Genomic DNA, 15,537 nt, shown 5'->3' on the forward strand with positions numbered 1-15,537 from the left:
TGATGAGCATGCGGATACACTTTTGCAATAGCTTTAGCAAGTGAAGTATTCCGGTCAGACACAAAAGCTAAACCCTGATCATCAGCAATGACAACATTAAGTTGTCTCATAAACCATTCCCACGAGCGGTCATTCTCTGAGTCGACAACTCCAAATGCAATAGGATATAGGTTCGAGTTTCCATCCAAAGCAGTAGCAACCAGTAACACTCCTTTGTATTTGCTCTTCAAGAAAGTCCCATCCACAACAATAACTTTCCGAATGGCAGCATAAAAACCGCGAATAGACTGACCATATGAGATGAAGAGGAATCTGAATCTCCCATTGCTATCAGTTTCGTAAAATGTGTGTGATCCTGGATTAGCTTCCTTCATCATGTGCAAGTATTTGGGAACTTTTTCATAACCCTTCTCCGGAATGCCTCTCACAACATTTACTGCATACTCACGTGCCTCCCAAGCTAAAGAGTAGGATATCTCAACTCCATGATCATTACGCATAAACTGGATGATATCATTAGGTTTCGGCCCTTCCTTGACAGTTTCGTACTTATGCTTAATGAGACTACCAACTGTTTTTGATGAAGCGGTCCGAACAAAGTGGTTCCTTGATGATGGAGAACATGAATGATCAGGTACATACTTTTTGATGATAAAATATGAAGAACCTGTTAATCCCTCTGTGCGAACACGCCAACGGCAATCATCATCCGCGCAACGAACGTACCAAACTCTTCTATCCATTTTGCTAACCTTGTAGTCGAAATTATGTTTCATTGCGCATATTTCCATTGTTGCCTGCAGAGCTGCTTTGCTAGTAAAATGTTGACCCTTCTTCAAAACATCAACCAGAGAAAAACGGACATACTTTCCGTTGATCATATCTTTCTCACACTTGTTTTCATCATCACTTTCATCTATCTTCGCATCTTCTTCGCATCTTCCTCTTCAAGCTCGGCTTCACCATCAATATCATCTGAAACTTCACCCGACATACCCACTTCCTCTCTGTTAGGCAACTCAGCAGGCTCTTCATTCAAGTTAAATCCGACCTTAGATCGAATACACACACATAACCTTGTTGAAGCTTTGGTCTTCACATATGTAAGAAAATTTTGCAGTTGTCGATCATTGGTGATGAAAACAGGTGGTGAGTCGAGGCCAATCACCAAATCGGAAGGTAAGTAACTCAGCTAGATATTGACCAAGTTTAGATCGGTTCCAAAGTCCTCACAAACCATAACTCTTAGGTTGTCAAAGGTTTTGCTTGTGTCCAAAGTAAGTAATCTACCTCCTGTTTCTTCATCAACAAGAAACTTCCACCCTTTTGTTTTGGACGATCTCCAAAAACCAGAATAGGCATAGATGTGCATATTCTCACGTTAGATTGACAAAAGTTTGGAGAAACTATGAAAAAGAGAAGAAGCTCCACGTTTTTTTGGTCCAAATCGTGGTTGGCAACGAAGAAAGAAAAATTTAGGGAAGAAGATTTAAAAAAGGAAATAAAAAAGATTTAATAGATTTAGGGAATATTTTCTAACCGTTTTTTCCTAGATTTTCGGATTTTGTTTAAAATCTAGTAGAAAGTACATTCTACGTATGGTAGAATAAAGATAATGTGGTAGATATAGAATACAGATATTGTAGATATATGAGAAGTGAGAAGAATGTATATACTTCCATAGAAGATATAAGAACGTTTATTATTACTTATGATCTACCAGAAAGACAGAACACAGAAGAAAATATTGATTTTGTATTCTGCCATCTTAGATCTTAATGTTTCCGGTCTAATGCGCATTCTTCGGCATGTAGATCATTGTGTTTCAGTTAGAAAGCATATTCTGAATCGCCGTAGATGGTAGATCTTATATACTAACATCTTTAGCCTATTTTTCAATTTACCATTCCAAATATCTTTTTAATCCAAAAATATTTTTCATAGATGCACATGTTTGACTACTTGTTTTAGATTTTTCTTAATTTTTTTGCATTGTAAATTAATTGATATGAATTTTTATAACTTTGAAGGGTAGTGAAAATCCAAAAGTGACAAAATTTGATTTTGTACTAAGGGGACAATAGCATAGTTTAGTTGTTCCCTTTTCCCAAATTTCCCAATAATAAAATTTATTTTAATCATTTTTTTCATTGAATGTTATTTTTGCGAAAATAAACTAAAAATGACTATCCAAGAGAATTTTTTTTTTTATTGTCATGAAAGTGCAGGGCTTTTAGGACTAACAGAGTTTGGAAGCAGAAGAGTGGTTCATATATCTGCAGGTTTCATCTTCTCCTCATATTAGGTAATGCTCAAACCCGTGAAATTTCTCATGAAGAATCGGTCTTTTGTTTTCATCACGAAATTGACCGCTAAACTTCGAGAAAACAGAAAAAAGAACACTTTTGTATGTTAATACTACATGTGTTTGCTTACAGACTTGTAACAGTTGTAACAGCTACATATTCCAGAGTGACTAAGCAAATCGAGATTCAAACATTTTTTTGTGTGTGAATTAACCGATCATCTTAGTCCGGCTGAAGCTGTTGGATTGCTTCCTCCAGGTCTTCCCATGGCAAGAGACCCATCGTAATCCTAAACCCCAAACATACATATTTTCCATTTAAGCATGAATGAAGCCAACACAAAGCATAACTTAAATTGGGTGTAAGGTTGTATATGAAGTATAAATTACCGTTTCTCGAAGGAACATATTCCTTACATTACAAGTGAATAATATACTTCAGGAGATTACATAAAAGGGTACAACAAATTGTGAGGGTCACCTTTATCCACATGTCTATGGCAGCTCCGCTTGATCTGTTTACTTTTGGCAGATATAATTTTGCTGTACCATAAACCATCAAAAAACTTACATAAGCTTCAACAAGTGAGCAAGAGGTATTGATATGTATATTATGATCTAACAAACGTACTTGATGAATGTGGTTGTACAGCACGATAACCCTTTTTCCCCAGAGAAAGAAGCATTGCTGCTTGACCAAAAGCCATGCCACAATTTATTGTATACACATCCGACTTGCAATACTTTTAAGCAACACACAGAAAATCGAAACCGTGTGAGTGACTTAAGGCTGGTTCAGGTGAATATGAATGCACACGACTCCTTTATCGAAATACATGAGCCAGTAAAAAAAATCAACAAAAGAAACTTCATGATTGGACATGTGAATCACAAGATAGGACACGCAAGTGTATAAATGATTAACTTATAATCACAATAAAGATAAATGCACACACGGATTGTTTTAGTGAGATGACTTACAGAAATGGTGTCAGCTATGGCATAAGCCTCTGTTTCTGACCCAACAGTCTCCATCTTCTCATTCTACATGGCATTTTAGCAAAGAGAAAACAATAGCTTATTAGATAGCTTTTAAAGGTAACAAGCAGATTGTTCCATCAAAACAAAAATATGCAATACCTGAGTCCCAGGTGAGTTTATGTATAGGTAGATGGGATTTGCTGGGTTATCATAGTCTAACCACATAAACTGCGCAACGAGTAACTCAGTAACATGTGTTCAAAAAAAAAAAAAAAAACAGCAGGTACAATCTGCCAGTAAACACACCAAAAGGAGCAAGATCAGTGCCTGAGCAGAAAGGAAACAAGTGGGTTTAATGGCACGTGGAGGTCTTACAGGCATGCCAAGGTAGCAAATCCTAGCATCCAAGAGCAAAGAAGGCAAATCTGGAGGAGCAGTTCTTGGTCTTGCAGATCCTCCACCTCTGTACATTTGGACACTCATGATATATCTTCTAGGATCCGCTACATTCATACCAGACATACTCCATATTCCACCATTGTCTAAATAATTTCTTCTGGACGAGATGCTTTCCTATTAACAAAAAGAAGCAACGCCAAAAGACAATATAAGATTGAGAATCAACCTATGTTCTCCTCTTAGTTGTTTCCATATTCTGGAACTGAAAGCCGACTGAACAAGAAGGGCTCATTTTTAACCTCTGTAACTTTTTCCGCTTGCCTACGGACACTCGGCCAGGGCTATCCTCGGTCATGAACATATCCATTTGAGCTGGATTAAGCCCGTAGAAATATTGCGGTACATTCTTGAAGTTTTGCATCACCAAAGAAAAAGGCAAAGAAACATATATTAAGTATCATGTCAGGTCATATGGGTTTTTTTTTGTAACTGAAAACGGACTGAACAAGAAGGGTTCACTTTTAACCTCTGTAACTTTTTCCGCTTGCCTACGGACACTCGGACAGGGTTATCCTCGGTCATGAACATATCCATTTGAGCTGGATTAAGCCCGTAGAAATATTATATTTTTTTGCATAATTTATCTTGTTAATAATTTATATTATAATCGGTTCAAATTTGTTGTTAACAATTAGTGTTAAGCATTTTTCTTTAGATAACATATATTTTGAAAAAAAATCATAATTATTTTTGTTATATATATAATGGATATTATTGAATTATTGTGTTACCTAAATAAATGATATAACCATTATTTAGTAACATATAAATAAAATAATTTGTTTAATTTATTATTGATTGATATGTTTTTGTAGTATTAAAATTGTAAAAATAAGTTTTATTTATTTTCATTGTATAAATTATTGATTTTTAATTATTTAAATTATCTAAATAATTTGAAAAAAATTGTTAAAAATTATTTAAAAAAAATTGAGTTCTAATATTTTATATTGTTTTGACAGAAGAGTAATTATAGTGTTGTTTGGAAACATTAATACTTATATAAAGAAAGAAATATTGATGATTTAATGTAAGTTTAACTATAAAGTAGAAATGTGTATTTAATTTTAAAACTTACAAAATAAATGTTAAGTCCAACATAATGTTTTTGTTTTAATAATATAGATAAGTTTGTGAGCTACAACCCCAAGTATATTCTGATATGTAGTGAGAAACATCCCAAGTATAAGAAATATGTCAATAACTACAACACGTTTATGGTAGTTCATGCCAAATGTACGAAGTAAAAGCTAATATGATGGCAACATCATAATCAAGTTTAATTGATTTTAAGCTTAGTTAATGGAGTCATTCCGTAATATTTTAAAATTAAGCTTGTTCAAGCAAACTCGAACCGACCCAAATGATTAGATCCGACCAAACATAACTTCTCTTTCCCCATATCGATTAATTAGGGTTCGTAAGAAAAGAAAAAAAATGGAAATTTCTAACACAGAGAGATTGAAAGAGACTCGGTTTGAAAGACAGAGAGAGATTCAGTTTCTTCGTAACAGAGACAGAAAGAGGAAATCGATTTCAGAGTTCATAAGAGGGTCTAGTAAAATCGATTCAGGATGTAGTAAGCTTCCACCGTGTCTTTTTGTTTCAGGATGTGAAATCCATCTCGCTTTTGTTTGTGAGGGATGTCCTTTTAACATGTTCTTATGCGATTTTGTTGTTAACAATGAGCCCATGTCAGTGAAAATTAATTGTTTCATTCGGGTTTGTTCAAATATGAAGAAGATGGGAAGTTGATTCGGGGAAAAAAGATGGGAAGTTGATATGGTTAGAAATCCCCAATTGCCTGAAACCCGAATCGAAACAATTCTCATTTATATTATTATCTATGTTTTCAAACAATTCTCATTTATACTACTATCCATGTTTCCATACAATTCTTATTTATACTGATATCCATGTTTCCAAACAGTACTAAAAAATACTTTAGTTTTAATAATATAAAAATAGTGAGGGAGATTTCATATAGGGCTAGCTCACATATAGTAAGTATAACATCTATATAGTGAGGGACATCTATCGGTTCAGTTTGGTTTATCCAATCAGATATGAATCGGGCGGGCTTTTACCAAAGCTAATGCAGGTTTGTTGAGCAAACTAGGAAATGACGTACAGAGATTAGAAACCCTAATTGCCTGAACCCGAATCAAAACCTAGCTAGAGACAAGAAAAGAAGACGACAAAGAGGGGACAAAATCAGAAATCAGTTGTGTCATAATTCATTCTCATAACTTGAACCGAATTTGATAAATTGGTTTAATCGAACCAGTCTAGGGGTAGGATCATCAATTTGAGGATAGTAGTCGTTACTGGGAAAGAAAGGGTTCACATTTAAAAATATGTCAGAAGTGAAGAGTTTTTTATTTCCAAACCGAAGTGGTAAATTGGTTTACTCGAACCGGTCTAGGTTGGGTGTTGGTATATAAGAAAAAAAAATATTGTAAGTTTCTTTTTTTGCTTCATATATATTGTCAGTTAATTACAGTGATTAGCGAATTTAATTACAATGACAACGGCTATATAATACATGAGAGAGCAAGAGGGTGTTGTTGCTTGCTATTTACTTCTTCTCCTACGCAACTTTGAACTTGTCTAACTTCGCTCTGTGATTTAAGAATTAGGGCTTACTATCTTCACAAGAAAAAGAATGGTGAAAGTCGGAACAAAGAGGAAGAGTGACATGAAGAAGATTAGGGACAAAAATTCGCTGGCCACTACGTTCACGAAGTGAAGACATGATCTGTACAGTAAAGCTTCTCAGTATTGTCTTCTCACAGGTTCTCAAATCGCAATCATAGCCACTCCTTCTTATTCCCTATTTCAGGTCTCTTTCTACTCATTTGGTCACTCATCTGACGATGCCATTGTCTCTGCGTATCTCTCCGGACAGAGTCATGTTCCTGTTCAAGAGGTTAGAGAAGACCTTGGTGTTTGCTTGGCTATGAAGGAACTTGGTCTAGGGTTTTGGTGGGAGGACGAGAGGCTTGCCATCTCCAAGGATCCTGAAGAAATCCAGGACGTGATGAAGTCCATGAACAGTCTGTTGAGCGACGCGAGGAAATTTCTTGCGGAGGAAGCTGGTACTTTTAGTCAACGAGAAGTCGTGGTTGTCACTGACGAGATGAAGGGTAAGAGAAATGTTGTTTTGAAATACCACAACACTGCAAACTTAACGACTTCACTGACAGTTTCTGCCACAATAACGCTTCATTACATGCATGAGACTTGGATGATCTTGATTTTCAGACAATTTTGGAAGGTTTCAGCAATCAAGACCATGATGATTTTGCGGCAACCTTTATGATTTGATTACTAGCTAGTGATCATTTATTTATTTATAGATGTAGGATCTTACCGATTATGTAATGAGGAGATAGTCCAATTTGACCTCCCATCAGTTTTCTTAATTGAAGGAAATCATTAAGATTTAGCTTTCAGGTTTGAATAGTATTATTCTGGTTCAGTTTTGTATATTGTAGTTCTGATTCCAAAATCATGACATTTTCATGAAACTTTAATCATCAATTGATCGCTTTTTTTTACTTTTCCAGTTGTGTGTTGACTAATATGATTGTAAGTAACGTATCAACTTTATATTTCATCTGGTTATGTTTTGTAATTTGCTTGCACAGATCCCATCTTTCATCTTGTGTAATGTTTGATTATGTCTTGTTCATCTGAGGTGAACAATTGATATTGGACTCTGGTTTAGAATCAAAAAGCCTATTTTTGAGATGCTTGAATTTGTTGATTTACAGGCCACTTGGGGAAATTGGTTTTGTTTATGACTGTTTCACAATATCAAATAACTCAGGAACTGAGTGAGAGCCTTTATATGGGGTTTTCTTATTGTTCATAACTACTGATCCTTAATGATGTTTGGACAAAAGAAATCCATGGACCAGCTGGTGTTTAAGATTCATGGGACAACCATTCTTGTGGAGTGGTCTCACGGTCTAAGCTAGCAGATCCTATAACAACTATGACGTAGAATTACTAAATGAAAATGAAACAAAGTCTCTTTGATGTCTCTTAGCAAAGATTTGGTTAATCAGGTAATGGGTCTTCTACAACTGATACATGCATAGTAGATCCGCCTCATTCCTTCTTTTCGTCTTCTCTTGGTCGAAAATTCAAGGGGAGAGAGAGTCGCTGAGCGATTTCTTTATAGATTTTCATCAACAACGAATGAAACTTTGACAACGGCAAATCAACATGCGACGGAGCTTCTGTTCTTCACTTCTTCTCTAATTCGAGCTTCACCGTTGAAAACATAAGAGCTTCGTTTATCAAATGTGGATGTAGTTAACACTACTAGCTAAACAGAATGCTAACTACATCCTACATAAATCACACTCTAATGTCCTTAAAAGGTAATGTTCTTGTTGTTTCCAGATCAGTCATTCACAAGGAAACTACTTCATTGTGGTGGTGCCAAGAGGTAATGGTGGCTAACAAAATCTTAATTTGCTATATCGGAGTCTAACTGAAATTTCACTAAACTGCATAAACTTGATCGTCTAAAAGAGAAACAAGATAATGAAAAAGGAGAAGTGATGAAGGTTAATATACGTATGTTAGCTCAACATTTTCAATTTACGGAATGACATAACATTCTCCTACTAACTGATCATATCCTAAATTTTATAAATCATCGACCAGCTCGAGAAATAAGGTGTTATTTCAGAAACGGGGAAGGACACATACGCTAAACATAGATAATGTATGTAATTCATCCTATCCTACTGATTTGATCTCATGCTCTTTGCTTTTTATTTGTTTTGACCATCAACCAAAACCCATAATTCCTCGTCTTAAGATGCCAATTCATTGTGGACAATCTGTGTTGGGAAAGAGTTTGTTTGATCCTTGTGAACATGGAAATGAGTACATGCAAGATGATGAGAACAATGTCTGATGCATATTTAGTGCATAATGATATTGCCCGCTTGGAAACGATTGTTGGTTTTCTCACCAACCTGGTGGTAATGGAAACAATTGTTGCATCTTTTTTCATAAAGCTGGTGGTTCAGATAGTGAGGTTTACATTCTTTATTTACTCATCTATATGCAGCTTTTAAGAGACTTGAGATCCAACCTATAGGGGAAACCGTAGTTGTATTTTAGAGTACTGAGATATTCTTCAGATAAATAAGTTTGATATTAATTTCTATTCAATAAATTTTTTCTTGGTTTTAAATTTTTTATTTATTGGCAGAAAATCTACCTAGGACCCACCACAAGTAACGATTATGAGTATTGTGATCTTCACAATGTTGTCATTGTGTATGCACCTTTATTAGATAGAGAGCTTCTTTTCTGGTGCAAGTCTAGCCATGGAACATGGATCCACAAGTTGCATAGTAACATTATTTTTTTCTTTTTCAGTACTTATGTTGTTGACTCTGTTTGGTAGGTAGGTTGTTGTCTCTGAAAGTTGTTGGTGTTTTGTTGAAAGACCATTCCTCTGTATTGAAGTCGATTTAGCCGTAAGAGAACATTCACTGGAAGGGCATTAAGACAGAAATGTTTAAAGTAGTTATTATATCTAAAAAAAACATACGGGTTTCTTATCAAAGCAAAGGAAACTCTAGAGGAATAAAAGATAAGTTTCTATGGCTAGGTACCAATCAAATGCTTTTCAAAGTGGTGTGCCAATTTTTGTCACAGATAAAATATTTTAATGATAAATTAAAAGATCATCTTCTTGCCGGTTAAGCAAATGAGAAATATTACTATCTTGGCAATGGTAAATTGTTATTTCTTGGCAGCTGAAATTTCAGAAATGAGATTCTAGAGATGGTAAAGCGAATTTGCAGAATGCGCAGGATAAGTTGGTCGATGCGAAGCAAGTGGTGTAACATCTAACTTAGAACATTTTGGTGGATTCAAGCTTGTAGTCTCAACCATGATTGCCTTTCGGGTTTAATAATAAAAAAAATATTTGTTATCACAGGACATGAAAAAGGAAGATATGATTGTGAGACAACACTAACACTTAGACTGAAACAAACTAATTCCCATGAGACAAGCTATGCTCAACTTGTCGAATATGATGAACAATTCCTAATCAAGAGTGTAAGAAAAACTGTCTTTGACATAATCTTCCTCGCCAAGTTGTACAAACCGAAAGATCAGAGTTGACTATCCTCATCCCATAACAGAAGCTATAGGCTTCCATCCCATGTATATATGCTCTTATATCACGCGCTTTTCAACGGCATCTGGACCTCCATACATCTATATACTTTTATGAAACTTTTTCAAATGCATTGATTTGGATCAATGTATTCGTTACTGGCATTGATATCATGGCTTATAGTTACAAATCCTTTCGTGAGCGATCCGGTTTTAGAACAATGGGTTGAAACCCCTCCACCTCCAGATTAATGTACCACCACTGGTTTGGCGATGTGTGTGGAGAATGGCATCGGTAAAGGGTTCAAAATGGTGAGTAAGGACTTGTGACACTTATCCAATGACTGAACGTATATAAACATCAGACATGGGAATGCATGAATGGTGAGTGTATGTTTATTAGTTTGATATAGTTTATGGACTTTAAAGTGATTAATCTCTCTCCTCTCATCCGGTCAGCTACACTGGTTCTTAACCTCTCTTGAATACCAATGGGATGGTGTCTTTGATTTACTGATCTCATAGTATAGAGAACCAATATAATATTTTGTTTTTTTTGTTTTTTATTCAAAAAAAACAAATATAATATTGTTTTTTATTTTATAAAATATAAGAACAAGTGGTTTACTTTTGATGCTATGATTACATTTCTTTGTTTTTGAAACAAAATGCTATAATTACATAAAACTAAATTCATGAAAGGACGTAGTAAGACTATCTGGTAAATTTATTCAACACCACCATTTTCTCTTTTTAACACTCTACGTCATTTTTCTGTCTTCCACATAATTATTTGACACCGCTTAATTTTTAACCTATACAATAGTTTTGTTTAATAAATTCAGCACCTTACCTCCACCATTTTAATTCATCTTTTTATCTTTTATAATTTAATAATTATATATTAATAATAATTTCGATTGTAATTAACTTAAATAATTAAAATAACGTAGGTTTAATAATTTTTTAGTAAGTTCATAACTAATTTTCAAAAAAATAATACTAAAAAAATATTAGAAAACAAATAACATTACGAAACTTCAAATACACACAAAACAGCAAATAAAAACACATAATTTCATAGTACAATAGGCTCAATTCAAACAAAAAAACTTTTAAATCACACCGAGAAATTTTAAAGTCTTTTTAATCATGGTACATTCTGAATTTTGAGTGTTAAACACACATTTTTTTGATTAAAAGCTAATACAAAAACTATCGTGAAAATTGATGTTTTTTTTGTATCCAAATGAAGTGAGACTAATCTCTATTTACAGATCATAAAATTTATTAGTTTTGATATAATTTTTTTTTAAAATATGATTACCATAAAATAATTGAATTTCAATAATTTTGAGGGGATAAGAATCTCACAAATTTTTTGCCAACCAATAAAAATATAGTTACACATTTTAATAGGATATTACGTTGGTGTGTTTCACTCTCAACCAATGTTTTTAAACCGAGACCGGACCGGCTGTTGGACCGGGATAATCCGCGAAACAAAGACCAGTCCGGGTTAGGTTAATAGCAAAACCCAACTAAAGTTGAACCGGTTAAAAACTTGTATTAAACCATAAAAATCAGATAGGATTTATATGTAAGCCAAAACTTTTTTAGTAAAATAATTAACCTCTCTGGTTTTCTTCTTTTAAAGTAAAATTAGATTTTGTAAAAAGATTAATAAAGCAACGCCGTAATTCTTTTTTTTTTTAATTTTACAGTCTCTGAAAATCATAAATTACAAGAAGACTCACAACCATAGATATTCACGTCAAAGTATTATTTATGCCTACGTCTCACTTTGTTTAATTATTATTTTATGATCACTTGTGTTGAAGACTTTAATAATTAAAACATTAACATTATGAAATTCCAAATTTGTATAAAAGAATAAAACATTATAATTATTCTTGCTTCTCATTATACGAGGAAATAAAAACTTAGTTTTCATGACTTTTTTTTTAACATTCAACACTCAAGAGCCCCATACAAATTGTATGTGTTGAATCCAAAATTTAACTAACTCACTGCAAGTATTCTAACTATAAACAACTCAAGATACAACGTCCATTTCAACTTTTTAAGAAAGGCGACACTTGCTAGCTCAGCCAGCAATTGCAACTGCCACCTCATCATCCACTGTTGACTGCGTTGACCTTAGTTTTTCCCAGATCTCCTTTTCAACGGTACCCTGATCTCCCCACCCGTAGCTACTTCTATAGATCTTCTTCCAACGGCTTGATCTGGATCGATCTGTTCCCTACTCGCACTGTCGGCATGACTTTCTATTACAAGACCTTTCTCTTGAGAATTGAGATCCCTCCGCCTCCTCAGGAATGTAAAGCTACTGCTTTGGTAACGCGTGTGGATGAAGACGGCGTCGTTTTGAGCTTCATAACGATATGGGAATGTATGAATGGAGAGTGTATGTGTACTCTTCCGAGACAGGGACATGGAGTTTCAAGCGGCTTCTCTCCTCTATTCCCGTTCAATACACTGCCTATTACCCTCCTGTCAATGTCAATGTCAATGTCAATGGGATGCTTTATCGGTGGGAGAGGATAGTGCACCTGCAAGCCTTTTAGCTTATGACTTCTTCCGCCCTGAAGACCATGATCACTGTCAGGTTATACCTCTCCCTCTTCCGTATCACGAAGACGTTCGGAGATGCTTGACTACCTCAGGAGGAGATGTTATCTACATTGAGATACTGTATGGAAGATTGAAAGTTTGGAAGCTGAATAACAACAAAAACGATTCTGGGACTAGTGAGTGAATGGTGGCACTTGTCAGGGGAAGAAATCAACTTGGTCTCTGTGGTGGGATCTGATTTTGATTGTTTTCCCATGGCAGTGAATCCGTTTAATGCTGATTTCGTCTACATGTGGAGTGTTCAAGACAGTTGTTTGGTGTCAGGTGACTTGCTGTTGTTCATCAAGAGTCAGAGAGTTGGAGGAATAGTGAAGGTTGTTATAGCATAAATACATACCATTCTAAAGGGTATATAGAAAGATACTCACAACATAACTACGGTACTCATGTTATCTCAGTTGGTTCTCCCACAGTGGATGGATCCTGTACCCTGTCTGCCAACTTGAGCTTCCTTTTTTGTGGATCCTGTAACTTAAGGACTCGAGAGTTTATTGTCCATCAAGAATCAGAGAATTGGAGTAATAGTGAAGGTCTTTTGGGCCATAAGCATATCCATTCTAAGTAGTATATGGACGGTAATTGTTGGATTGTCTGGTTATATCCCAGGTGGCTCCCACGATAGATTGATTGAAAAACCTCATCCGCCAAGTTGAGTTTGTAACTTTTATGTTGTTTCTTGCAAAAGCTTATTTCGGTGTTTAATGTATTTTGTTTTGTTTTTGTCACAACTAGTGGCTCTATCAATATCAGGTCTTCTCTTTTCTGATGAAATAAAATCTGTATACCTTATCCAACCAAAATCACATAACACTAGACAAGAAAACACACACTTAAGCCTTTAGCTACCATTTAGGCCGTTGTCTCCTGAGAGTCAGACCACATCACTAGAGTGGCTAGAAGAGCAATGATTTCGGTCTCAGCTTGCAACCGGTGTGGCCCCAATCCAACAGTTACGTAGCCTGCTTGCAACATCAGCTCCACCTCTTTCCTCCTGTAGTCTGCTCCATTGCCAGTGTTGACTGTTAGATTGTTCTCATTGAGACAAGTCATAAACAAGAATATTTAATCACCAGAAGGTTTGAGAACTGCTTAGAAAATGTAATCGGGAAAGGATTTCTTAACGTTCTCTGGGCCAGCGATTAATAGTCCCTGGATTCTTTAGTTGAGGATTTTACTGCATCGAGAAGAGGTATACCTTCGGCTGTAGCAACCAAACATAACTTTGACTTGGAACTCTAGAAAACTCTAAAAGGTGTTGAAGCAAGTTTAGAAAAAAGAGAGTCAAGAGTTCTGTAAACTGAGGATTTTAGAATTGCTTAGAGAGATGTTGCAACTTACATTTAACCCAGGAGAGGATTAAATTTGATCGGATAGTTAACCAGTACCGTTTGATGTAGCCTTTGGTCTGTGACAGCAAATAGCTTGTATACAACTATAATACCAAGATTTTTTTTTTTTTAAAAGAGCAAGATTTTGACCAATCAAGTGTTTCTTTACAATGTGGTTACTTGCATTGCTTACGCAGCAAAACTAGGGATGTTAACATAGGGTAAAATAACCCAGCCCAGCCCACAAATAATCTACTCCAGTTTATACCCAACTTGCAAAAATCCAGAAACATCAAGGTTGAAATCCAAACCAAGAAAATAACCCAATAGGTTTACCCATGGGTACCGAAAATATTTTCTTATTTACTCTCAAGATCATGTAAAATATTAATATCATTAATGTGAGCTTTAATATATAAACAAGATTTTGCAATTTTATAGAAAACTTGTTTTAGCGCAAAAACTCGTTTATGATTTTGGCGGGAAAAATCGCTTTTTTGGAAAAAAAAATATTTTGCAATTTTAACCAGAAAACTCATTTTGCGGTTTTAGCAGTAACTTTTTTTTTTGGAAAAAAAAATTATTTTGCAATTTTAACCGGAACTCATTTTGTGGTTTTAGCGGTAAACATCGTTTTGACAGAAAAATTCATTTATAGTTTTAACGAGAAAACTTGTTAAATTGTTTTTGTGGCTTTAGCGGAAAATTTTCTTTTTGCGGTTTTTGGTCGGTAAATTTTTTGTGTGGTTTTGGTTGAAAAACTCGATTTTTGCGGTTTGCGGGAAAAATAATCTTTCTGGTTTTGGGGGGGGTTTTGGCGGGAAAACTCGATTTTTCGGTTTCAGCGGGAAAAATCGTTTTGGCGGAAAAATTGGGTTTTACGGTATTGGCGGGAAAACACCTTTTGCGGTTTTGGCGGGAAAACTCGATTTTGCGGTTTTCAGTCGGAAAACTCGATTTTGCGATTTAGCGGAAAAACTCGATTATACGGTTTTTGCGGGAAAATTCAGTTTTGCGGTTTTGGCGGAAAAACTCGGTTTTGCGGTTTTGGCGGAAAAAATTAGTTTTGTGGTTTTGGCGGGAAAACTCGGTTTTGTGGTTTCGGCAGAAAAACTTGATTTTTCGGTTTCGGCAGAAAAACTCGATTTTTCGGTTTCGGCGGGAAAACTCGTTTTTGGTTTCTGTGAGAAAATTTATTTTACGGTTTTGGCGGAAAAATTCATTTTTAGGTCTGACTAAAAAAACGTTTTTGCAAATTTTATATAATTTAATTAAAATAGTGAAAATCTATATATATAATTGAAAACCCATAGGTACATCATTACTCTTTTGTATTTACTCAACATAAATATGAGTTTTAAAATTAATACCCATGGTTGACCCAATTAATCTTAGATGGGTAAAAACTCAATCCATTATTAATGGGTCTGGGTAAACCCATGGGCAATTACCCATGTTAACATCCCTAAGCAAAACTATCACGTTCCGACTTGTCAACCACAAATTAGGCCTGAGCAAAATAACCGGAACCGAAGAACCGAACCGGAACCGAACCGAAATACCCGAAACCGGAACCGGACCAATACCCTCAAATACCCGAACGGTTCCTATATTTTTATATCCGAAATAACCGAACCGAACCGGAGCCGAACT

General features: G+C 35.2%; 1 protein-coding gene and 2 pseudogenes across 1 annotated transcript; 1 reads left to right on the forward strand and 2 right to left on the reverse strand.

The window, feature by feature from the left end:
- Window positions 1-67: 67 nt before the first annotated feature.
- Window positions 68-791, reverse strand: LOC106344854. The gene is made up of 2 exons (XM_013784154.1): window positions 124-791; window positions 68-74 (listed from the first exon to the last, which is right to left on the reverse strand). The coding sequence occupies exons 1-2, from the start codon at window positions 789-791 to the stop codon at window positions 68-70; spliced, it is 675 nt and encodes a 224-aa protein (XP_013639608.1).
- Window positions 792-2,523: 1,732 nt separating this feature from the next.
- On the reverse strand, window positions 2,524-4,106 carry LOC106344855 (annotated as a pseudogene).
- Window positions 4,107-11,892: 7,786 nt separating this feature from the next.
- LOC106293130 lies at window positions 11,893-12,913 on the forward strand (annotated as a pseudogene).
- The last annotated feature ends 2,624 nt before the right edge of the window (window positions 12,914-15,537 follow it).

Source organism: Brassica oleracea, chromosome C5, assembly GCF_000695525.1.
Source record: "Brassica oleracea var. oleracea cultivar TO1000 chromosome C5, BOL, whole genome shotgun sequence".
NCBI lineage: Eukaryota > Viridiplantae > Streptophyta > Magnoliopsida > Brassicales > Brassicaceae > Brassica > Brassica oleracea.

Coding starts and splice junctions, on each gene's coding strand:
- LOC106344854 (XM_013784154.1), bottom strand. CDS start 791: ATGGAAATATGCGCAATGAAACATAATTTCGACTACAAGGTTAGCAAA.